This window comes from Nelusetta ayraudi, unplaced genomic scaffold (assembly GCF_046127955.1).
Source record: "Nelusetta ayraudi isolate G7.1 ecotype Tasmania unplaced genomic scaffold, CSIRO-AGI_Nayr_v1 ptg000011l, whole genome shotgun sequence".
Classification (NCBI taxonomy): Eukaryota; Metazoa; Chordata; class Actinopteri; order Tetraodontiformes; family Monacanthidae; genus Nelusetta; species Nelusetta ayraudi.
Window position 1 is genome coordinate 28,520,714 of NW_027466061.1, and position 24,542 is coordinate 28,545,255.

At 47.4% G+C, this 24,542-nt stretch overlaps 2 protein-coding genes and 2 long non-coding RNA genes across 4 annotated transcripts in view; 2 read left to right on the forward strand and 2 right to left on the reverse strand.

Annotated features, from left to right (window-relative positions):
* The window catches only part of LOC142885716 (uncharacterized), a 229,733-nt gene that overhangs the window by 116,784 nt on the left and 88,407 nt on the right, over positions 1-24,542 (reverse strand). The window lies entirely within an intron of this gene.
* The window catches only part of LOC142884260 (uncharacterized), a 48,769-nt gene that overhangs the window by 17,447 nt on the left and 6,780 nt on the right, over positions 1-24,542 (forward strand). The window lies entirely within an intron of this gene.
* fgfr4 (fibroblast growth factor receptor 4) lies at positions 8,013-23,335 on the reverse strand. Its single transcript, XM_076022441.1, has 21 exons — positions 22,647-23,335; positions 20,534-20,738; positions 18,201-18,376; positions 17,961-18,111; positions 17,771-17,821; positions 16,953-17,222; positions 16,713-16,802; positions 16,442-16,608; positions 16,200-16,323; positions 15,421-15,611; positions 15,153-15,291; positions 14,759-14,952; positions 14,512-14,657; positions 13,995-14,116; positions 13,793-13,903; positions 13,250-13,440; positions 11,870-11,992; positions 11,342-11,412; positions 11,069-11,206; positions 10,742-10,847; positions 8,013-10,321 (listed from the first exon to the last, which is right to left on the reverse strand). Exons 2-21 carry the CDS (start codon positions 20,628-20,630, stop codon positions 10,145-10,147), a joined length of 2,835 nt encoding a protein of 944 aa, XP_075878556.1. The 5' UTR covers positions 20,631-20,738; positions 22,647-23,335; the 3' UTR covers positions 8,013-10,144.
* On the forward strand, positions 21,207-22,602 carry LOC142884259 (uncharacterized). Its single transcript, XR_012926156.1, has 2 exons — positions 21,207-22,016; positions 22,091-22,602. It is a non-coding gene; the product is annotated as an uncharacterized LOC142884259 (long non-coding RNA).

Genomic DNA, 24,542 nt, shown 5'->3' on the forward strand with positions numbered 1-24,542 from the left:
CGCGAATGGTGTCACGGCTAATCACTTCAACGGGGTTTTTTTGGAACTCTGGCTTGGGCGTAAACGTTCAAGTGCCGGTGCGCGCCTTGCTTTGCAGACGTCTGCAGGCGGTTCGGATCAGATCTGTGCCGTCCGACTGCATCCTAAGTCAGACGCGTGCGAACTCGTGTCGACATCTGCGTTTGCTCAGTCCCGAGCAGGGAAGACGACGCAGGCGCAAACAACTGTTAGCCTTGGTTTGCATTCCTTGGCGGAGATGTGGCAGTGTGGGATTCTTGTGGTACGATGACGGGCAGCAGCTCTGACGCTGTTATAATTATGTTATAATTGTGTGTCGTGACGCTACTGGTACTTGTACTTGTGTAACGCCACCTTGTGCTGCCCGTAGGGCTGGGCGATTTAGCAAACCACTCCCCGCTGCAAAGTCTGCCTGAAGGCAGCATCTGCTAAAGACTGCAGCACAACAAACTTATTTCAACACCTCGCAAACGCCACAAGCCAGAGTGGGAGCACTGCGTTGCTTTGCGGGCTGTACATGAGGACAAAAGGCCGGTGTTTCCGATCAACTCGCTACGATGCTAACTGGCTACCTTTGTTCACTCGCATCTGTAGTTGTCCCTAGCTACAGCACGTTAAAACCAGGAAGTGATTCCGTATGCTGCCCTCGCCACTACCTGTTAGTAAATAGTAAATATTTTTTCCGAAGTTGCGTACGACATGCACTTGTCCCGTTTTTTGTAGCATATTTAACGAGAAATGTTACGTGACCCAGTCGTGCTTTTGGACGATGTGTTGTAGCCTCATGTCGCAAGTGCTCACTGAGTATCAGATTAAAATATCACGTCCCCTTTATTTAAAAATAAAGATAAAATATTTTTAAATAATTCTTTCCATTGTCTTCTGTAGTTTTACCAACAAAAAAAAAGTTTTTAAGCGGAAAAAAATGAGAATTTTATTTTTGTCCAAAATCACCCAGCCTTAGCTTCCCGTGAAGACTGGAATGGGTCGATCCTGGAGCTCAGGTGATTCCTTCTTGTTGTTGTGAGATGTGAGAAAACCGCTGTGATGGTCACGGTGTCAGAAGGCACCGAGGCTGGAAACTGGACCCATTTAACCGCGCCGACGATTGTTAGTTCACGCTGACAGCTTTACATCCCGCTTTAATGGAGACGGTGGGGGAGTGGGTTGGGAGGTGGAGGAGGAGAGGACCGGGGGTTCGGGGGAAGGTGGGGGAGGAGGGCCGAGGGTGGGAGGGGAGGTGGGTGAGAGCCGAGCTCGTCGCCGCTGCTCCGACAGTAATGAAGCGTCTAATGAGAAGCTGTCAGCGACTCGGAGACGGCAGAGGAGCCCGAGACAGCGTGGAGACGCACACACCCACGCACACACACACGCACACACACACACACACACACACTATACACATAGAAACGCAGCAGCTCGGCGTCGCCCGACCAATTACCACCCACCAGCCTCACCAGCGGCGGCTCGGAGATCTTTGCGCCATGTGTGAAGGAGCCTGTGATGTGGTCGTGGCAGCGCTGAAGAACCGCCCCGCCGAGCCCCGCCGTCGCCGCGCTGCAGCGGCCCACACGTCCACGCTGCGCGTCGGCCCGCCCGGAGCTGCAGGTCTGTGGCGTGCGGCCGCCGGGCCTGACAGATGGAAGGCATTTTGTTGCAGGAAACAACTGCGAGCGAGAGTTGCGGGACTTTTTCGGGCGCTTTGTCTCCAGGGGGCCCCGCGGTGAATATTTAGCAGATTGTAACGGTCGAGATAAACGAGAGCAGCGTTTCAGATCTCGGGACTTGTGCTTCAGCGATTATCTGACTCCCACCGTCTGGTTGGATCCCGTCCAGAGTCCCGTCGCACACCGGAGGTCACGCTCTGTCGGGCTGCGACTGCTTGATAAAAAAAAAGAAAAAAAAAAGACCCTTTACTTTTGTGCCAACGCAACTTCAGCTGCAGCTCGGCTGTGTTGCAGTCAGTCATCACCAGCTCATTGCGAGTGTAGTTATTCCTCCCTACATGCAAGTAAAAACCTGATTAAAGCCCTTAAAACGATGACGAAGCTCCTGTATTCTGGCCACACCTACATTCTCCGTCCTGGATCAAAAGTATCAAAATATGAAAATCAAAAATCCGTTGAACTCTGTGAAACTGCATCTTTAGCCCCGAGTTCAGCTACAGTGTAATGTATCAAGGCAGGACAGTGTACCCTGAGCACGGCCTGCCTGTGAAGCCAGACAGACAGACAGGCAGACAGAAAAGCAGGCAGACAGATAGATAGGCAGACAGGCAGACAGGCAGGCAGGCAGACAGACAGACAGATAGGCAGACAGACCCGGCGAGGGGTGATAAATCATCTGGATTGGTCGGCGGGGGTGAGACGGACCCCCTGCCTGGGTGACATCTGCTGTCTGTTTCTCTTCTTTCACACCTTCTCTCCGTCTTCTCGTCCTCCAACACGACGGCCGAGGCCCGCGGCGGCCTCAGTGGGCGTCATGTGATCCGGTGCCCCCCCCCACAGCAAAAAACGGCTGCATTGTCAGGGTTTTTTTTTTTTTAATTTATAAGTAGTAACAGTTTGTGTGTTTTTGTTGTTGTTGTTGTTGTTTTTGTTTTTTTGGACGAGGACAGAAAGCGAGGGTGGCGGCAAACAGCAGACAGCTGTCTGCGATTTGTCAAGCCAGCCGCCGTCATGCGGTGAGTGTGAGCCGGCAAACAAACACGGGGCTCACAGTCGAACCCGCCCCGCTTGTTCCAGATCTGCAGGGTTTGGCCTGTTTGTCCACAGCGGCTTTAGCGTATTTAGCCAACCAGTTCTGGCCGCAAGCCTTCATCTCTCGGTCCGACCAGGGTGTCGCTTGGTTTGACCTTTTGTTTTTGTTGTTGCCAAAATCAATGATTGACATCTACGGCAGCCAGTGAGAAAAGAGGAGTGTTATCGTTCTGCACGGCGTTTCTTTCAGGTAAACTTATTTTCAAACAGGTCAGTTTTATTTATAGGATATCAACGCTGGATCTTTTTGTTCCTCGTGGCAAACAGCAGGCTAAATGTGCAATGTCGAATAATTGTATGTGTGAGGCAAAACGTGTAGGGGTAGAAGTGGTGAATGGTAAATGGGCCGCACTCATATAGTGCTTTCCAGCACCTTCACGGTGCCCCAAAGCACTTTACAATGGCCTCTCATTCACCCATTCACTCACATACACCAGTATTCATACGCTCATAAACCAAGGTTCCATATTCAGTAGAATACTGGACCTTTGGTCCAACGCAGGGCAACTTGAGGTCTCATACGAAACAAAGGTTTGTCATCAGTGGGTCTTAAATCTTTCAATCTCGCCAGTGAAACCAACTTGTTTCCTGGATCCAAGGTGTTGTAGAAATCCTGGTGAAAGATATAAAATCAGCAAACAGGGGAATTACAAATGATATGATTAGAAGAAAAGGGGGCAGGCGGGTTGGGAGGCAGAAGGAGCCGATGTTTCTTCTGTTTTGCAGGGCCCGGGGGGCTCGGGGCTGCAGGGTGGGACGGCGAGCCTTAAAAGCCTTCTGCTGACCGGCCAGCTGCTCAGCACTGGACTGCTGCTGCTCTGAGTCGACCTCGGCTGATCTGGGCCAGATACTGGCCCTCAGTAAGTGACGTCTGGGGGGGATAATCTCATTCAGCCCTCATTTTCTGTGCTGAAACCACTTAGCACGCAGCTATAAATTGTTAAAATCTAATGACGGCTAAAAGCCGCGGAGTCAAATGTTGCCCAGATTGGACCCAATGTGGCTCTCTGGTGGTTTTTGCACCATTTAGCGCTAATTGCATCTGCCGCATGTTTCATTTGCGTTCCTGCAGCGTTTCCAAACGCAAACTGCACAGACCTCTGGTTGTTTTTATTCCCAGATAACAATCAGTGTGCCGACTGAGCGCTGGAGTCCAGGTCGGCGGATGATTACGCCTCATTAAAACCAAGTTTCTACTTTCTTTTTTTTTTTTTTTTTACAGTTTTATAAGAACCAAAGAGCTGCAGCTAACATAGCTGAAATTAAATCTTCACTCTGACACTCTTAAGAGTGACATTGCGCAAGCTGAATATTGAACATTCTGACTTCATGTCTGCATTAATCTTCTGCGTCGTGAGCTACACTTCACTTTGTGTTATTGTTTTTTTTTTTTCTTAACTGAAATTTCTGATGAATAATTCTTCCTCTTACTTGTCACCTGCTGTAACCGGTAGCTATTAATAATTGGAACGTCAAAATACTATTTCATTTTCTCATTATTTTTACTGCGAATGTATTCTCAGTGTTACCAGCCAGCTTCAGTCGCATCCTCCAATCAAAAAACACAAACAGCGGGCTCATCATTTCCTGCTACATTCTCACATATTTACCTCTTTGTCTCCGAGACAGCCATATATATCCATGCTGCGCACGCACGCACATACACGCACGCGCATGCACACACGCACTCTCCTCCCTCCCTCCCTCCCTCCCTCCCTCTTAACCTCTCGCTCGCCTGACTTCCTGCCTCCCCGCAGCCTGAAAGCCGAGCCAAATCAATTAGTCTGCAGAAATTACAGCGCAATAAATAACGTCGGCAGCGGCGGAGACGGCCAGAGAGCCGAGGGGCCCCTCCTGTCTGCGTGTGCAGCTCAGGATGCTGGGGCCCTTTAACCATTATCACAATTTGAGCCCTTTATGAGCTTCAACCGCGCGATAATCACAAAAAGACGACAAGGGACGTTTGCAGCCCCAGCCGTTATACACTCTTATATTCCTTCCTATTACAAATGATTAATATTAATAATATTGTAAATATTTTCATTTTTATGAACATGCTGAGCAAAGAAGGTAAAATACAGATTCATTCCAATGTACAAATTGGCTTTAGCCCCTCATCAAAAGTGTGAAAGGACAGTATCAGCAGGGGAAAGTTTTAGTGCCTCCCTGCGACTGCCAAGCGGAGCAGGTGACGAGGCGGCGGGCGAAGCAGAGCTTGTCTCTCTGCACTCCCCGGCGCACAGAATCGGCCGCCGTGCCGAGCTGGCCGGCCCGGTCTTTGGAGGCGGGCTGCATCAGCAGACACCAGCGCGGATCCACTTGTGTTTTGGCTGCTCGTAGGCCAGATAAGCTGCAGCGCTGCTGTTGTCCCAGCGCTAACTCAACATCCTGTGTCCACACTCTCTTCCTGGCCTTATCGGCCACCCTGTGTGGACTCAATCACAAATACTTCCGCAGGTCAACAGATAAAGTGGGGCAGCGCGCGCGCACGCCCTCAGAGCAGCACGCGCATCCACAACTGGACCTGTAAACTGCGCGCGCGCCTGTGTGTGTGTGTGTGTGTGTGTGTGAGTGTTCCTCTAGTCCAGGGTTCAAACTGCCGTAGAAGCTAGTTGAACTTTAAACACTGATAAAAAAAAATGAAAACTGGGGTTACTCTGTGTCGCCCGGCTGCTTTTTACAGCTCGACCCGAGATGACGCGGCACAAGGTCCAATTAATCAGTTCCGCTTTCACAAAAAAAAACAGCTGATTGTTCAACAGCCAGAGAAGCGTTGAGGGGCAACCTGTTTCTCACCAAACCAAAAAATGATGAAAGGAAGTGAATGCAAAATGTTTCCACTGTGGCGCCGAAGCTGCTCTGAATTCTTTTCTTCCAAACATTTAGGTGCTGCATATAAAACGCCTTTGTGTTTCACACGCCCACCAGAGGAGGGGAGATCAGTGCAACTCAGTTCAACAAGAAATGACTAAATGTTAGAACGTATATATGAGAACGCTCCTAAACTCTTCTCTTCTTCTCTCTGTGCTTCAGAAAACACTTTAGTCTGCTGCACTTTCTGCCTCTCAAACCTTGAATTATACTATGAGTCTATATCTGCCAAGTGTCCTGGGGCTTTGAGACCCAAGAGGCAGCGTAAATGTTGGTCTGGTACCATTTTAGGCTCAGCAGAACTAAAATATTTAGGCTGCAGACGCCGTGGAAATAACTGCAATGTTTTCAGGATTAGCAGTTGATAGGAAGACAGGTATTGTCAACAGTGCACTTTGTTTTTCTGCCTCCGACTCCCAACATTTTTCTTGCCTGTTTAAGGATCAAAGTGTCTGTCCTACGCGCCTTCGGAACAAATGCGTTGCTGCGATGGCTGAAATTTGCAGTGTGTTGAAAAGTGTTGTCGGATTGTGTGTTTTTTCTTCTTAGAGGAATCTATTCCAAAATGTGTCTTGGTGACTGATGCACGCGTTCGCAAGTTGGCTCAAAGTTTGATTTGAATCGCCTGAGGGAAGATGATGTCTAACTTTGGCTCCAGTTAAAAAATATTTATGAATATTTGTGTGTTTTTGATCAATTTTAGCCTTTTGTATTTTTGGGGATGTTTATTTTTTATTCTGAAAAGCTATGATAAGGTAAGATAAGATGGACTTTATTGCAATTGTACCCAGTTAAAAAGCAAGATTGTTGAAACTTTCTGGTGAAAGCTGGAAATTGCTGTTTGTCGTGATGTGAATTTGATGAGGTTTTTCTACAAAAGCCTTGGAAGGCCTGAAGTTGTTTCTCTCCTGGTGAAGCCAGAACCAAGTCCTAGTTCTTTGGCCTGGATGTCGGTTGTTGAGTGACCTCCGCTGTTTCCGCTCGTGACATTAAGTCAACAAAACTGATACACAAACGCGAACGCGCCCACGTCGCGCGCACGCACGCAAATTCACATAACCAGATTCAAGCCAATAGCGCACATTGAACATGTGGTGCCACACAGATAAGCGGGTCGCTCCTGATGTGTTGTTGTTGTACATGTGCTGCTTTCTCTTGACAAACACACCCACCACGATAGTGTAGGTCTGGCTCGGCTGTCTGCCATCCTAGTTTTGAGACCGTTGGGAAAATAAAAAACAAAAAAACAAAAAAAAACACCCGGTGGTCAGCCTCTGCTTATGCAAAGAATCAATCAAAGTCGTATTTTGGCACGCGGCCCATGTGACGTTGCCGAGCCAATGAGGTTGCGACATGCAGCAGGAGACAACCCCCGGTGTTTCAAAAACTTTCCACCAAAGTGACATGGGCGAGAATTCACAGCGTTCAGCCGGCGACGCACAACAACCAGCACAATGAGACTTGAACAGACGCACACTTCCAGACACAAACGCTCGAGTGAGACTGTCTCCTTTCAAACGGCAGGGGGAGTGGGAGAGAGGGAACGACACTGGCGGGGCGATCAAGATTTATTGTACATGGGAGACGACACACACACCCTCACACACATACATGAACAGACCACACACAACGTGTAGAGGGCATAAAACACACATGCTGACACACACTCTCATGCACTCATCGACGCAGTAACACACATGCTGACTTCAAAAGGCCGGACTGGCCGGGATCACTGCTGCCCTCTCCTCCCTCCTCTTGACCTCTGACCTCCACGTCTTCATCCTCCCGTCTCGCCGTCTCTAATCTGTCTCCCCCGTCCCTTTCTTTCATCTTCTTTTGGGCATTTCTTTCTGTCCCCATGCGCCTGATTTCATTCTTGTGTACAGTTCTGTCACATATCCAAAATCTAAACTCATAAAATCTTCATTTCGTAAAGACATTTAAAAGCACAGAAGTTTGTCAATTCATTCAGCCTGTGAAATAAAAACAGAAAATGAATCGGTTTGTTGTCACTTATCGCCTGATCTTCCCTGACTTTGTTGGGTAAATTAAGGATGAGCAATAATAATAATGGCTAATGCAATATAATAATGTAATAATGAAAATAGTTGGTTAGTGTCGTCATCTTAATTGTTTTATTTTATTCATTAGACGGGTCACGGTACTCATGTCGTGACCTCAAAACAGTCATAAGCTTTTCTGCTCTTAACCATAAAGTTTCATTCCCAGAAGTGGGATTTATGAACTGCAGTCAGTATAACATAAACCAGACTAACCAGCTGAGTTTACGTCCTTCCTCTGTCAGTCAGCGACGGCATGAAGTCGACATGATGGCAGCATGTTGGGCCGGAACACAGACACGCGTTGTTGCTTCATTTTAAATTATACTTTATTTCATGTAAAAACCGAACAACGAAAACAAATAAATTAGATATTTCTAAAATAATTTTCTTTAGGAAATGTTTGAGAACTAAGGGAAGAGCCAACAACTGGAATGTAGATATTTAAAACGCATAAGAGCTTCATTCTGCAGTGAGACAACAGTTGACATGTCAATAGTTGACATCATTTCAAAAGCAAACAGATGAGAAGACTAAAGATCCATCGTCCACAAAATGCTTGCAAGGCAAATGTGGTACATTTTGTAATGAAACCCTTGAAACACTTCAGCGTGTTGAAATGAAACAAAATAAAAGGCACCTGAGAGAAAAGATGCTGGTAATTCATATTGACGCAGAAAAACAGCCAAATATTGGAACCATTGACTGTAACCAACTATGGTCTTGCAGCTGGTTGGTGGGTGAACTGGGCCGAGCGGCAAATCTGAATTAAGATTTTTGTAATTTAAAAGATGTTGGAGATAAAGATGGGGGGGCCTTTGGGAGAAAGAGGAGACATTATCATAATAAGGGCCCCTTCATTTGCACACAAGCTCTGCCCACAGCAGCAGCAGCTCCCAGAGGGGGGAAGAAAACCTCCCCCTGGTCTGTAGTCACACCCATTACGCCTGCAAAGCCCTCATTGTCCGGTGCGGCTGCGGACCTGAGGAGCTCCTCGCCAGCAGCCTGGACTGGCTGCAGGACAAAGGAGTAGCCCCTCCCCCTGCTTCTCTATTTGAAATCAATCACACTGGCTTTCACATTCAGTGTCCTCCCTCCCCTCCCCCTTTTTCCCTCCTTCTTCAGCCAGCTCCCCAACAGAGTCCCCAGCCCCTGCCCTCCCCTCCCCGCTCGGAGGAGCCCCACTGTGGACGCAGCGTCTCTGTTGTTGGGAGGACGACCGCGTGACGCTGGCACGAGTTCACCTGGTTTCTAGACGTGTAAACGAGTCGGTCTGCCGACCTCGGGGCTCTTCTGCCCTTCGAACTCCGAGGGACATTGTGCATGTTTGAGAGCAGGCAACAGAACTTAACTAACAGAAATAAAGCCGCAAGTTTGTTTTCTTGGCCCTGTGGTGCAAAAAAAAGTCATGACAATTGGAGAGGTTTTGCTCCCAGAGTTCCCCAGTTCCAGCCAGTTGCAAAAGACCAGAGTCATGGTTTCATGACCACACGTATAGATGGCTGGTGACTGGAACAGAAACGTACAGTCAGGTTTTCCCCCCAACTGTTTAGGAAAAGCTGCGGTTGTATAAAAAAAAAAAAAAAAAAGAAAACCATTTAGAACAGCTTACAATGCTTAAATCCTCACATCCAGAGTTGTTGTTTTTTTCTTAACTTTTTTTAAAACTTGGATGATAATAAGGGGTTTGGCACTTAAGAAAACTGATTAGATTCCTCTGATGACCTTCATTTTTTTTTTAACGTGATTCAAAATAATTTATAAAAAGCAATCGTCTTCTCTGTCAAATGATATGTACATACGATATTTTAATATTCTAATATATTCACAGGAAATTATAAAACTCAGGCCCTGCCACTACACCCACCTCTTAGCTAGAGAGATCCTGAGATTTAAGACTGTCTTCTTTTTTTTTTAAATAAGCATCACAAAAGTAAAATAATCTTATATAGAGAGATTTATATTTAACAATCAGTTTCTTTTTTTTACTATAGCAAAATAAATCTTTTTTGTTTCTATTAAAATGTCTTTTGTCACCAAGGTATGGAGCCCTGGTGTTGGGTTGAGTCCGTGTGAGGAGATCATTGTCCTTTGAGCTGGTCAGCGAGAGCTTTTGGAGGTGTGTTTTTTAGTTTTGGCTGCTTATTCTAACTGTTCCAGGTGCAGTACCAGAGCTAATAGTCCATTGTACCAAGTTTTGTCTGTCCTCCTTTTTCTTTTCGCTCATCCTTGGGCCCAACCTTTAAACCCTTCCCCACATCTCAGAACCCGGGCGGCTTCAGTGCTCTCCATGCAGACGTGTGTTGGGTGAGTTTTTGATGTGCGTGTCTACGTTCCCGCCTAAAAACCCGGAAGCTTTTCTGTGATGCCACAACGGAGGTCGAAGCCACCGTGTGTTCTGATCCAACTTTGTCCTCGTGCCTGCTACTCGCACGTCTACCGAAGCGCCGTCTTGCCGTCTGTCCGCGAGGGCACGTCGTGGTATCCCATCAGGCAGGGGTCGGTGGACAAGGCATCGTGGGTGAAGACAGAGTCGTTGTCTGAAGAACAGGAGCTGGACGTGTCCTCGCACGACGGCGAGTACTGCTCGAACGGCGTCGACAGGTCCAGGTACTGGAGGAGGAGGAGAGGATGTTAAGTTATTAAGTTGGAGACAATAGCTGACCTTCGAACGGCTTGTGACAGGAAAAACTGCCTTGGTAAGGCTTGTTTGTTTGGGATGTAGACGGAGGGATTTGCCGTCGTCACAGTTGCAGACCACATCGTTAGCTCTGGTCAGTTGTGAAACGAAGAACAAACATCTCCATCTGCGTTGTGTTTGTAGAAAAACACCTCTGATGTCTGAGCCATCCTGTGAGAGCCGTCTGCCACAATTTTGATTTGGTTGTTTTTCTCGTTTTGAGTTTCTAAATCCCGAATTCCGCCGACCGCACTTGTGACATCTGGAGGGCATATTGGCACAGGAAGGAAGAAAATCCTCTCTAGTCTAGTCGACACGAGCCCATGAGGTTGTAATAGGTTTAAAAAACCCACCTCATCTGATATGGACAGCAGCACCCTGTCCAGCTCCTCCACCAGCTGCTTGAAGGTTGGTCTCTGGGTGGGAATGGCTTGCCAGCACTCGCGCATCATTGTGTAGCTGCAGTGGGGAAAAAGAAAGAAAAATTACACATTACGCACAAAAAATGATTTTTACAATCGTCAGCTTTGTGACAGATGGTGCTTCTGCATGGCTGGTTTCACTTTACTGCTACTGCAAAGTTTTTTTTTTTAATCCTTTAAAAACTGCTGATGTGATGCAGATGGCTGCTAAAAGTGGAACGCAGATGAGAGTTGAGGAAGAGGATATTTCCTGCTTACAGTTCATGTGTGCAGTTGGAGGGTTTGTCCATGCGGTGACCCTCCTTCAGCAGCTTGAAGAGCTCCTCGACAGGGATGCCGGGGTATGGAGAACCTCCCAGCGTAAAGATCTCCCACATCAGAACGCCAAACGACCACCTGAGCAGAAAACACCACTGCTGGTCAGGACAAATTTTGGATTTGCGTAATGACAACAAGTGGAGAAAGCTGTTAACTAACTACCAGTTATTAATTTTAATTTTTTTCAGTGTGAGTTTGAGTGGTGGGACTTACACATCGCTCTGGTGTGTGTAGACTCTGTCAAACAGGGCCTCTGGTGCCATCCATTTCACCGGCAGCCGTCCCTGTGGAGCAGACAAGAACGCCTTTTTAGAACCCCTCCTGCCTTTCACCATACTAGTCAACTAAACACATAGCTGGAGTATTTTTTCCTTTACAATCCTCCTCTGCTACCCCCGCCTCCCTCCTCCCAACCCGTCTCAACTCTTTTCTAATTAAGTCCCATTAAGCCTGCTGCCAATCAGGGGAAAACATCAGACATCTGTCTTTGAGGAGCATTAAAGCCGAGGGAGCCAGACAGGATAAGATGTTTACAAGAAGACATGAACAAGCTGCTTTTATTAATCACGTTATCATGGAGGAGACGCATTTGTGTTGCAACCAAATTCAGGGCCATGGGAAGTCCAAATCTTTGCTCATGGTTTTAAATTTTGCTATTTGGTCCCCCAAGTCCATTTACTCAAGAGTGACACTTCAAGATGGAAATTCCTGAAATCATCCTTTGAGGGACAAAACACTCACGTTGGTGGTTTTCTTGTAATAGTCAATCTGGTGTACCCCTCTGGCCAGGCCAAAGTCAGCAATCTTCATAACGTTGTCCTCTGTCACCAGAACATTTCTGGCTGCCAAGTCTCTGTGGATGCACTGCAGACAGAAGGAGGACAGAGAATTACAACCACATACATCCCAAAACTGAGCTAGAGGCCAAATCTGCTAGGACTCCAGATTAGATTTGTATTAAGTCCAAATAGTCCCGGGTGGTTAGTTTGGAGATTTAATATCTAATTTGCTACTATTTTTATGCACAAACCCCTGTTTTTGTTGAGCAAAGTAATGAATTGAGGCTTTATGATCTTAAGCCGTTCAAATTTTTTTTACATGGCTCTTGTGAAATGCTACATTCTCGTCTGTTCCACATTGTGGTTTGCTGGGAGCAAATAAAAACACAAAGTTGTGGGAGGTAAAAGTGAATCACTGTAGATTTTTCCCCCAAAATGAGAAGCATCAACACACAGTAACTCATTCTTGTGAATGCAGCAAAATTAAAATGTCTTTATATAGAAATGCAGCAATCTGAAGTAAAAACAACCCTTTGGGAGGGGAAAAAGAAAGGCACAGTTAGCCCACATTGAATGGATGTCATTAAGTTTATTTTGGTTTTCATTCGAAATAGACGTGGGATTTGTGGGGACGCATTAAATGGACCAGTTATGGTTTGCGGGTCCTCCCGTAATATAGGGTTAGTTTCAGGCTCCAGCATTCTTAGGAGGCTCTCAAAGCTAGAAACTCGATGCCTGTCCCCAGACGAAGCCTCTGCTGCGTGTGTTTGCTAACAGATTTACGGCGGCGCTAAAAAGGACAAAGCCCTGCGACAAAGACACGGACGGACGGATGCAGGGGAGTAAACAAAGACTGTAGTCACAGCAGCATTCTCATGAAAAAAGGCTGTCTAAGACGACAGCTGCTTGACAAAGATGTGTTGAGAAGAAGAACGCAGACAGAATAACATTTAGAAAGTCTGCAGCAGCTAGTACTCCCAGTTGACTAGCATCCAGTGGTTAGTCATTGAATTGATAAAAGAATAGTTAGCTCAAAAATTAACATTTCACCCATCTGTCAGTATGGAGATTGAATTAAGCTGCGAGAACCAAGACTATAACTTGCTATTATGGCTAAAAAGGTGGCATCACCATCACCTTTTTTGAGAAAAACGGTTTTGTCACATCTTCAAAACACTTGGATGACTTGGATAAAACAGTAAAAAAAAAAAAAAAAAAAACACTTAAAGATGTAAGTAATATGACTGGGTCTTTCCCCACCAAGAACATTGTACAGAAAAACAACATGGCCCCATGATTTTCCCTTTTTTGACCACCACTGATGCAGCCTTCTATGACATACCCTTTTCGATGCAAGGTACTCCATCCCCCTGGCGACCTGATAGGCACACGACAGCAGGTCTTTGAAGGTGAGCTGCTCCTCAGGCACCTTGGTCACATCAAAGGTGTAGTCCATGCCCGGGGGTCTCCGGGCTCGCAGGTATTCCCTCAGACTGCCTTTGGAGGCGTACTCCACCAGCACGTACAGAGGGCCTGGTGGGCGGAGGCGAGCATAAACAAGATTAAGGGCTGTTTTTGTTGTGTGGTCTATCTTTCTATTGTAGTTTTGGCCCGGAGGTCGGAGGCCACCTTGGTTGAAACATCCGCTAAATGGAGTTGGTTTGTTGCTATTTACAGTCGAAAAAAGGGGGTCCAGAAGAAAAAACCTGGTGTTTGTCCTCCCAAATAAGTGTGTTTGCGTGCGTAAAATCCAGTGATAACAAAATGTTCTTTAATCAGAGCAAGCAGGGCTTCTGGGTCAACTACAGTGTCTCCAACAAAGATAATCTATCCCTTTTGTTGTACAAAAGTACCATTTGAAACTTTAACAGTAGCGTGACCTCACCTTCTTGAGTGCAGACTCCAAGCAGGTTGATGATGTTCTTGTGTTTGTCCATCACCTTCATCAGCTCCATCTCTGAGATGAGGTCGGCCAAATCCTTATCTGTGGCATCATCTGAAGCAGAAATGAATCTTGTTTAGAAATGTGTGCTCTCTTAGCGGAGTCAAGGCTCAGTACTCTGTCAATTACATCCCTGGTCCTTTACCTTTGAGCATCTTAACAGCAACTGTGGTGGCCTGATCAGAGCTGTCCTTGTTAATGCCGTAGGCCTCAGCTCTGACCACCTGACCAAAGCAGCCCTCTCCGAGAGGTTTTCCCAGTGTTAAACTAGAGGGAGAACAAGAGAAAGTCAGTGAAAATAAGAATGTCCAAATGAAAGCTGTACACAGCCATAATTTGGGGCTCCGGTTTCTCAAAACATAGGTTGGGTGCAGCCAAAAAAAAGGGCTGTGGCCTTGTTTCTTTTTAGATCCCTGCATGATGCGAAAGCAGCAATGTTTTAAATGGATTCAGATTCTTAGAGCCAAACCAAACAGAGTCAAAAAAAAAAGTTCCAGCAATGAGCAAAGCTTTTAATAATAACTCTGAGCTGTTGAGGGCTTAGCATTTCAAAACCTTACTCCCTCAGAATCCATTCAGCTCTTTGACTGGCGCAATGCTTTCCTCAGCAAAAAGTCCTGCTACACCCATACGTTCATTGTTTCTAGGTTGTGCTAACTTACTTGTCTCTAGGGTACTCCCAGTCTGGGTCGTAAGGCAGCTCAAACTCCAAAACTCCTGCCAGCATAGGGGAGCAGCTGGAAGAAAGGCGAGCCACCCTCATAAGAGACGCGCTGGACTTCCCTGACGAGTTGGACTCCACTGAATACTAAAGAGGAACACAAAACAGAGTTTAGACTCAGCAGATGCCTTGGTTGACTTCATTCAGGAGGCAGCTGTCAGCATTAGTTTTCTAGTCAGACTCTGTACCTGTCTCCGAAGAGGAAACTTGGTGAGCTTCTGAACTGGAAGGGCATCAAACGGTTCCCTACTGGGGTGCACCTGCATTCGGCACAGCACCACAATGACAGTGGCCATGATCAGAGCCACAAAGCCACAGGCGTAGATGATGATGTCCGTGTATTTGGTCTCCATAGTGTCCATGTTATCTGCAGCTTCTTCTTCTAAAGGAATGAAGGGAGGCCAGGAGGCAGGATGTTATTTTCAGAATAAAACTGGATCTCTGGGGTTAACTTGTCTTTAGTGAACTAGTGCAGTGTTTCGAATTGAAAGGCTTTGGTTAAACGTCACAAGCATTTAAAACAGTTTGGTATTAATGATATTGAGGAAGTGTGTCGCTGTGTTGCATCTGTTTGCAACTCACCTGAGATCACTGTGAGCCATGCAGACTGGTGGGCAAATCCAATTGAGTTTCCAGCCAAGCAGGTGTACTCTCCTGCATCCTCCATGGTGACCTTGGACAAGTAGAGAACCTCCACCTCTGACATATTTAAACTGCCAGTCTGTACAATAGAGGAAAAAACAGTGGCATATTACAGCCATTACAATCGTCTGGAACAACATTCATCATGTCTCTAGCAAGCGAGGGTTCCGTAAACGGGGAGATCTTCAGGATGTCAAGAGGTGCCCACCTTAAGGATTTGAACGTACGGGGTCCCATCGGGGCCGTAGCGGCTGCCGTTGCGCTCGATGTGTTTGAGCCATTGAATGTGAGGCTGAGCATCGCTGTACACTTTACAGTGGAACTGGACGTCACTTCCCACGACCGCTGTGGTGTTGGCTGGTAGGCCAGCTTGCAGGATTGGTCTGTGTGGAGAACGCTCTGGAACAGAATTAAATATAAGAGATGAGTATTGAGTGCACTGTCGCTCACTGACTCATATTCCTTTAATCCAGGAATGTGAGTAAGCAGGACATAACTGTGAGGAAATGTGGCCGCTTAACAGCTGACAGAGAGGGCGGCTTTGTAAACAACTCTAGCTGAGATGCCCAGTACTCATCACTGTGTCACCGACAGTGTTTGCATGCTTGGCAAGAGTAGAGGAAGTGCACTCTCAGAGACAAGAATGAGACGCGTTAACGTTGTGATTTGCCAGTCGGTTGCCGCATCCACTTTGATCTGCCATTGCTCTTCCTTTTTGAGCTTGTTAGCCTTGTCTTTCTCAGAGACTAGCCCCATGGTGAATGGACAGGAAACAAAACAAGCCAAAAAAAACTACCACAGCTCTCAAACCGCTATCGGCTCAAAACTGGTACGGGTGTCTGATAGTCACATCCTGTCCTTTTGGCACCTTTGTTTAACCACCCGACCTCACTTATATGAGAGACTTTTATTTACTGGATTTTTATACCACGGCTCACAGAAAACACTGTCATAGATCCTCAGAAAATGTCAAGAAGTATTTCTTACCCAGGACGTCGAGGACGTAGCTGTGAGTGATGGATCCATATTTGTTCTCCACCACACAAGTGTAGTTTCCTCTGTCTGAAGGCACAACACTCTCCATCACCAGACTCCAGTGCTGATGCCTCAACTAGGGACCAGAAAACATCACCAGAGTGAGTTAGAATTGGAAACCTTCAGAAGACTCTGCAAGCACAAACAAATAATTCAAATGTGTGGAAAAAAGTCAAATATCACTCTGTTCTCACTTTTATGCCACCAATGCGATGCTCTCCTCTGAATTCACGGCCATTTTTCAGCCAGCGGATGCTCGGCATCGGGCTTCCCATTGCAGGGCAACGAAACTTTACAGTATTTCCTGCTGGAACAGCATAGAGCTTCTTCTCCATACGCTGGGTATGGGTCCAGTAGGGACCTGCACGTGCAGAAATATCGGTTAGAACAATTAGGTTCCACCTGAAAAGTTCCATTGCATTCATTTCTCAAAGTAAAAAACAAAAAACCAAACAAGAAACACACCTCTGGAGAAGTAAACCTGGTCATTTTCAATCTCAGCGGATGAGTCCTCCATGCCATTATCTTCATCATCGTCTCCGGACCCTAAGGGATCTGAAAACATAACATGGCACCATTAAAACCAGACTTTGGAGAGGCACTGATGACAAAGATTTCTGCAAGATTTTAATGGTCTCACTCAGTTAGTATATATTTTAAAAGCATTCATAGCAAATAATGCTGGTGTTTGCTTATTTTCCTGACCTGCCACGTTGATGGTGAAGTTCCTCATGGGCTCTTTGTGTCCTCGGAGGACACAGGCGTAAATGCCAGAGTCCTCGTATGTTACATCAGCAATTTCCATAATGGGGCCTCGGATCTGGACTCGAGGTGTCGGCAGAACTCGGCTACCTTCCTTGTACCAGTTGATTGCCATACCGGGCCGGGTGCTGAGGTCACAGCGCAGCTTCAAGACATTGCCAGGCTCTAACAGAAGATGTTCTGTGGTGTCTTCAGTTAGCTCCTCAAGAACATCTGTTAAAACACCAACCACAGGGATTAATGTTCTGTTGTTGTCCATCATCTGTTCTTTTTGGGGTTTTATATCTTTCACTCTTGTTGCTGTCAGAGGGTTATTTCTTCATCTAACCCTCTAAACCAAGACAACCCTTCAGTTCTGACCTTCAGCTCTTCAGCCCTATTATCTGCTGCTCCACCCGCCACAAACACACACAAAGAAACTACCATGGAGACCAGGAGGCCTAGCTGACCCAACCCTCCTCCACACTCGAACCCCTCCTCCCTCCCATCCTTGCTTACTCCCCCGAGACAGAGAGAAAGGCGACCAAAGCTAATGAACATGTTGCAGTGTCACAGTGAGCGGGGAGCAAATAGATGGGTGGAAAAGGTTCACTGGAGACCTAAGTGATCCAAATGGTGAAGATCAGATTTATCCCAGAATGGATATTTGAGCCACTACAGATGGCTGAGATACAGTCTTTCAGCAACTCTATGGTGTTGTCTACCTTTAAAAATATCATTTCCAAGTACTTATTTAAAAAAATACTGTAGGTATTTTGTACCTGACGGAATTTCTTGTGTGGTCAGTTTCTCCGTTTGGGATATTATGATACCTGTGGAAGACAGAATGGGGAGATTAGTGTGCGGTAGGAATAAACTAATTCTGAAATCTGAATAATCAGGACTGGCAGACAATAACAGTAAAAACAGTTACAAGTGGCCAAGTGAAAACAGGGCCTAAGAGCCTCTTACCAGGCAGGACCTCCAGCCAGGCAGACTGCATTGCCTGCACGGCCTGCCCTGCATGGCTGTTCTCCGCGACACATATGTACTCTCCTGCATCCTCCAAGCTGATATTGGACAGATGCAACGTGTTCACCTTTGACATGTTGGTTTGCAGGGCCTAGATGTAGACAAAATTACTGTCAGTGAAGAGGACCCCAGCATGAAACATTAAGAATAGATTTTGGAATATATGACACTTGTTCTGACCGTCAAGGCCCGGTGGCGGGACAGCCCTCCATCCACACTGGCCTCTGTCTTCAGCCACTGCACCTTTGTGGACACTGGTCGGTGGACTTTGCAGACCAGCTTGGCCTCACCACCCACCACTGCGGTGGTGTTTTCTGGGTATCCCGGTATAATCAGGGGTCTTGATACCCGAAGATCTAAATGAGAGTGGAGATATTTCATTCAGAGTTAAAATGACAAACAGGATGTAAGCAAGCAAAACAAATCAAACATTTTTTGCTCAAAGTAACAAGATTCCTAGGATTTGTCTCACAGGACAAAGCAACTCTAAACTCCTTGGTCTGACCTTTAAGCGAATAGGAAATAAAATGTCAAAGCAAACTCAGGTGGTGTCAGTTTACTGAAGAAAGACTTGGCAGCATGAGTGCATCGGGTTCCTTTAAAAATAACAGAAATTTAATGCCGGCAGGAACCAAAGACCAAGTGCCCCGATAACCTGGCAACTATCGTGTCACCATCAGCCACAGTGCCATCCATTCAGTGGGTCACTTGCCCATTCATGTGCTCGCCCACTCACTTTCTCCAGCATATGTGCGACCTGGCCAGGCACCCTCACTCACCGCTCATTCGCTCAGAACAAGCAATTTTCCAGGGCAATTTTCTGTCTGATTGCTTCCTGCAACCGCTTAGTGAAATGGCAATCTGTTCCCTTGTCGGAGCGAAGTTCCCCCTCGCTAATTGCCCAGAGTACATATGGAGGTAACGCTTCTAGGAGCATATACCCCTCAGTAATGTTGCAAGTGGCCAGTCACACAGTGGCTTAAGTGACCAATAGGACTAGATACTAGTCGGTCTAGTGCTGTCCGGCTGTCCATGCACACACAGTTTCAAACACACTTGGTACATGAAGTCCGAAGAGTCAGCAGCAAACCACCGGCGTAGACGCTCACCACCGTGCTAATGAACTTGCAGGGACCGGAGTGGTGCCCCGGAGTTGAACTCACAGCGGAGTGTGAATTGTCACCCAGAGGCGAGGGGGCAAACAAAACACAACACAAACAGGCCGCTCAGCCGCTTTGAGCCAAGCAGCCAGTCGGCCAGCCGGTCTGGCAGAGGAGCCCTCTGTGGAGGCCGCCCGCGACAATGAGGAGTCTCATGTCTCAAAGCAGGAACACAGTAAGAGGGATGCGGGGGGAGGGGGCGCACACGAATACGACCGAAAATCAGTCACCGCTGCCGCCGCCCTATTTGGAAAGATAGGAGCCAGTGAATCCAGTCAGTTCATGAGAACTATTCAAGCGATTTGTTAAGTTTTATAATAAAATGATGATGAATGTTAAAAATGCAAAATTGATTGCAAAAAATGAACACCTTCCTTTACTAGTTTAGGAATCCTGGATGGCTGTTTTAAATCATCCTGCACCTGATACACACACACTTGCACCCAGATAATGGACTTGCTCTTGTGTAATCTGCTGTCGTCGGATGCAATTGCACATTTATGCTACACTCAGTTAGCAGTCACTCATTATCTGTTCTTTCCGGCCCGCTCTGATCTGAGCGCTCGGTCTGACCAGCAGATGCACTCCTTTAAAAAATGCCGACCCCGGTTATTCTGAGAGGAGATCAAAGCGGACAATGGCGTTTCGCTGGCACGCTTTCCGCTCCACTGAAGACCAAATTAGTTTTGTGTTTGTGTGACTCAATGCTGTACAGTGATTTCAGATTTTGAAGCTTGAATGTAGAAAGAAAACAAACAGACTTAAATACTGAAAATTGAGGGTTGATTTGAGTCTGAATTGTGTTAGAACCCTGAAGGTTTTCAAGCGAAGCTTTGTGCTCTTCGTGTATGCTTTTATGAAGCACATCCTTGGCGGAGCCGCCAGCCCAGCTGGTCTCTGCCGCAACTTTCATCAGTCCAAACACAAAGTGATGCCCTTTTGAAAATCTAAACACAAGTATTTTACCAAAATGCTTCAATATTTTGTTGTCAAATGATTTTGGACTTCTTGCATTTGTCATGTTTAAGATGCCCCCGCGGCCCCCCTGACTTCATCCCCTACAGCTGGCTCGCAGCCAGCGAGATTTACACTTCCGAGCCTCGGGGCCTCGGATAGATCAGGTAGCGCCGTTTACAGCAGCAATAACACTGAGGGCTCCTTTCTCTGCCTGAGAGCTGACTAAACACCGAGCGTCATTTTTCTTGCCACCTCAATTTCGGGGCCAAGAAACTTTCAAAAGAAGGAAAACCCTTCAGGCACAGATAAACCTCTCTGATCGGGGCCCCGCACGAAAAGAAAACTCAGAGCCAAAATATGTCTAACGGTAACAAGCAGCTGCAAATCAGTTCCTACCTCTGGTTCGTCCCTCGTTGATGACTCCGGCGGAGGTTTTGACCGTCTGACAGATCAGGAGAGCGCAGAACATCCAGACTCCCGACATCTTCCGCATATTTCTTGTGGTTTCGGAGGCAGAAATGCACTGAAGGAGCCCGGCGAAGTGGCCTCACGCTCTGGTCCCTGGCATCAGGGACCGGCAAGATGTCTCTAAAGCCGGATCCTGTGGAGGCAACAGGAGAGACAGTTAGGGCCACTGACCCAGCCTGGAAAATCTCCCAAGCCTTTAGGTTCAGATGCGCAAAACTCACTCTCACACTCACACACACACACACACACACACACACACACACACAAAAAGCATTTCAGGAGTGTCTTTTTTTGGGGGGGGCGGCAAGCGGCCACATCCACAGGCAGATGTCCTGCTGACCACCGTCCCGCTCGTCTGCCTTACAATGTCCAGGCTCCCCTGCATCATGAATGAGAAGCGGGGCTGTTGCCGCCTGTTGTTTGTCAATGGATGGCGCTCCGTCTGCCCAGGATAATGGGCCTTCCCTTGAAAAACACTTGAGACTTGCCAGGAAGCTACAAAACTCGGGAGCTCAACCCAACAGCTGAGAAGTGGGAGACACGCCGCTAGCGGGCAGCGGAAAAACAGAGAAGATATGCCTGCTGAGGGACCGCTATATACCTTGACGTCTGACCAACTGCTGACCAACAGTCCTCAGACAGCAAATAAAAATACTTTATGAGGCATAAATTTCCCTCAAAAATTTAGACTCCATGAATAGGACAAATTAAATACACTTCAAATGTGAAATATCTGGTGGACGGTACGAAAACTTTAATTTTTATCTGCACCAACTAATAAAGATATTTGTCCTGTCATTTAAGTGGGAGCAACGAACGGGTGGCAATGTGTAACAGGCCACTTCTGCAACCCTCATTCTGTTTTATTTACCGTCATTAAGGCGCTGTGTAAAAACGACAAACAAAGTCTATTCCGAGCGCGCCAATTAGCTCCGTGCGCACACAAACCGCTTAGACTGACTTGAACGACATTGAAGGAATAATACAGTGGGTTTTTTTTTTTCTCTCAGCTGCGAGTCGTGCCAAATGCACACAGGCGCCAGACTCTGGTGTGTGCGTTCCACGCATGCAGACCGCGCCCACACGCACGCACATACACACACACACTCCATTTAAAGAACCAGCTTTTGCTAAATGAAACGTATTTTGGGTGGGAGAAAAAGAGACCTTTTATCCCGCTGCCTCTAAATCCACTGGCGCGCCGCGTCACGGCGGCGTGCAGCCGCAGTGTGAACGCACTCGGTGCGGCTGTTCCTGCTCCTGAAGTTCAGACGGCTCAACGTCTGTCACTAAAACTCGGAATCTGCGTCCTGCAACCTCGGTGTGAAACCTAAACCATCTTCGTGCCAGTCAGACCCGCTGCTTTACGAGACGGGGTCTTTGTCACTACTTCTTGTACGTGTGTGTGTGTGTGTGTGTGTGTGTGTGTGTGTGTGTGTGTGTGTGTGTGTGTGTGTGTGTGTGTGCGTGCGTGCGCGCTTACAGCCAGTCAATAAATTCGATCAGTTCAGTTGCAGAAAGTCTCGAATCAATAAAAGTTTTTTTTTTTTTTTTTTTAATAATAATAATAACAACAAGGAGAAGAAGATTGTGTTATTTCCCGTCACGGCCTAATTTGGAGGTGTGCGTCCGAGCGTGTGCGCGAGTTATTTTATTGTGAATCCGGAGTTGCGGTGATTGCATGTGTTGTGTGACAGTTCAAACTCCGCTCGCAGTCACACAAACAGTTTTTTCTCTCCCGGACAAACAGTCCAAACTGAAGGTTCAATGTCTAATGAGCGACTCGTTCGACACGACACGGCGCGCTGCAAAACACGACAATCCTCTTCAATGAAGTATTGTGCCGGGCAATTCATTCTGTTGCCACACATCGTGATAAATGCGATTTGCGAAGCGGGCCCGTTTGTTTTCGCATGAGCCCAAAATCTCAGACTTCCACAGCGGTGTGGCTCTACTTTGGTGGAACCTCTCACTCTGCGTCTGTAAAATGAATGAAACTCCCCAAGGGAGCCTCCAGCTGTCCCCGTCTGTATTCACTCACCTCTCGGACCGGTTCTTCTCCTCGGGGGCTGACGACTGGCACCAGGCGGACAAATCACACCTCGCCAGCGGCTATTGAAATCCTCATTTGGACCCGTCGTCCGGTCCGTATCCTGTCTCAGAACGTTGAGTATCCTGGACCCAGAAGGCAGCGGAGCTCATAAATCCATGGAAACGGGGCCCCTGGAACATGAGCGACAGCTGCCGAGTGTGAGCCTGTCCCGCTGGCCGTGGGACGGAGCCGCAGGTCCCGTGAGCAAAGTCCACCGGCGGCTCACAGCGCGAAATCCATGGAGCGACTGCGTGGCTTTTATTCAAAACACGTATATCTGTATGTTCTCGCTTTAAAATTGTCTCACAGAGAGAAAAAAAAAAAATAGTCCAAGTTGCGAGGAACTGTCGAGCCGCGGCGGTGAAAGCGTGGCTCGGGGGTCCGCAGCTCAGTCTTCTGGAGCTCTTTACGCGCGTCTTTACGCAGCGCCTCTGAAGAGATCCCCCCTCTCGTCAGCGGGTTTATCCACGAGCGGGATGGAAGCCCAAAACGTGGAGCTCAGCCTCCTTCAGTACGAGTCGGCAGCACACAGTGAGAGAGAGAGAGAGAGAGAGAGAGAGAGAGAGAGAGAGAGAGAGAGAGAGAGAGAGAGAGAGAGTCCTCCTCCTCTTCTTCCTCCTGCTGCCGCTGCTGCTCTCCCGGATGGCAGCCACAACAACAATGGTGTGAGAGCGGCCAGGGGAGCAGCGGGGGGAGAAGAGGGCGGCTGGAGGGGGGGCAGAGGGGGGAACTGCGCTTCTGTTACCCCCCTGCACAAACCCCCCCCACCCCCCACCCCTCTCTCTCTCTCTCTCTCTCTCTCTCTTTCTCTTACACACACACACACACACACACACACACACACACACACGCTAAAGGAGCTGGCAAATAAAACCCGAGACTCCGCCAGTCCCCGCCTGAGCTGAGCGCGCGCAACTCAGAACCAGAACCTGCGTCTTAATTTCGCCCTGTCAGAGAGTAGGGTGGGGGTGGGGGGTGGGGGAGTGGGGGGGGGGCTGAACGGTGTAAATCACCTTATCCAAACATCCGTTTTCATTTTTAGGACGCCTCATAATTTATTGCGGGCTTAATTGGCCTCTATGCAGACAGGAGGGGGGCGGGGTGCATTCAATTAGAGGCTGAAAACGGCGTGAATTGCCGCCGCGTTTTAATTGCATCACAGGCTGAAGAGGGAGCAGTAATCCCATTAGTTTCAGCACTGAATCAAGATCAGCCTCTCTCTCTCTCTCTCTCTCTCTCTCTCTCTCTCTCTCTCTCTCTCTCTCTCTCTCTCTCTCTCACTCGTTCCCTCCCTCCCTGTGTCTTTCTTTTTTCATTTATCAGCTTAACAGTCGTGGCTCCCTGTCACATCTGCAGGTTCGTTTCCTCTGAGGTTTATTTAAAAAAAAAAAAAAAAAGAATGAAAGAAAGAAAGCAGACTAAACAAAGCATGCAAAGTCAATTTAAATGAGAGCGAGACAGAAGGAATTAGCTGAGATCATCTCAATAATTAGAGGGAACAAAGAGGCGCCTCCACCTCCTGATAACCCCATCCTTCGCCTTCCGCTCCGTCTGCTGCAGCTTCCCGCTAGAATCGTCTTGTGCGTCTCCGCCTTGCAGTGTTTCGTTGTTGCGAAGCTGGCAGCCTGCGCTCTCCTGTATTGTGATTATAGGAGCCATTGTGCTGCTCATTCAGTTTTCATGGTGGAGTGCGCTCCTTGTTTTTATGGTGCTGCAATAAAATCAAACATTTTCAATGTAGTCACAACTTTTGCATCTGTGACATAGGACTCACTGGCTTGCAGACAAGTTGTCTTCTTCGGATGTGAGCCAGTGACACACAGCGGCTTTTAAAAAGAAAGACTA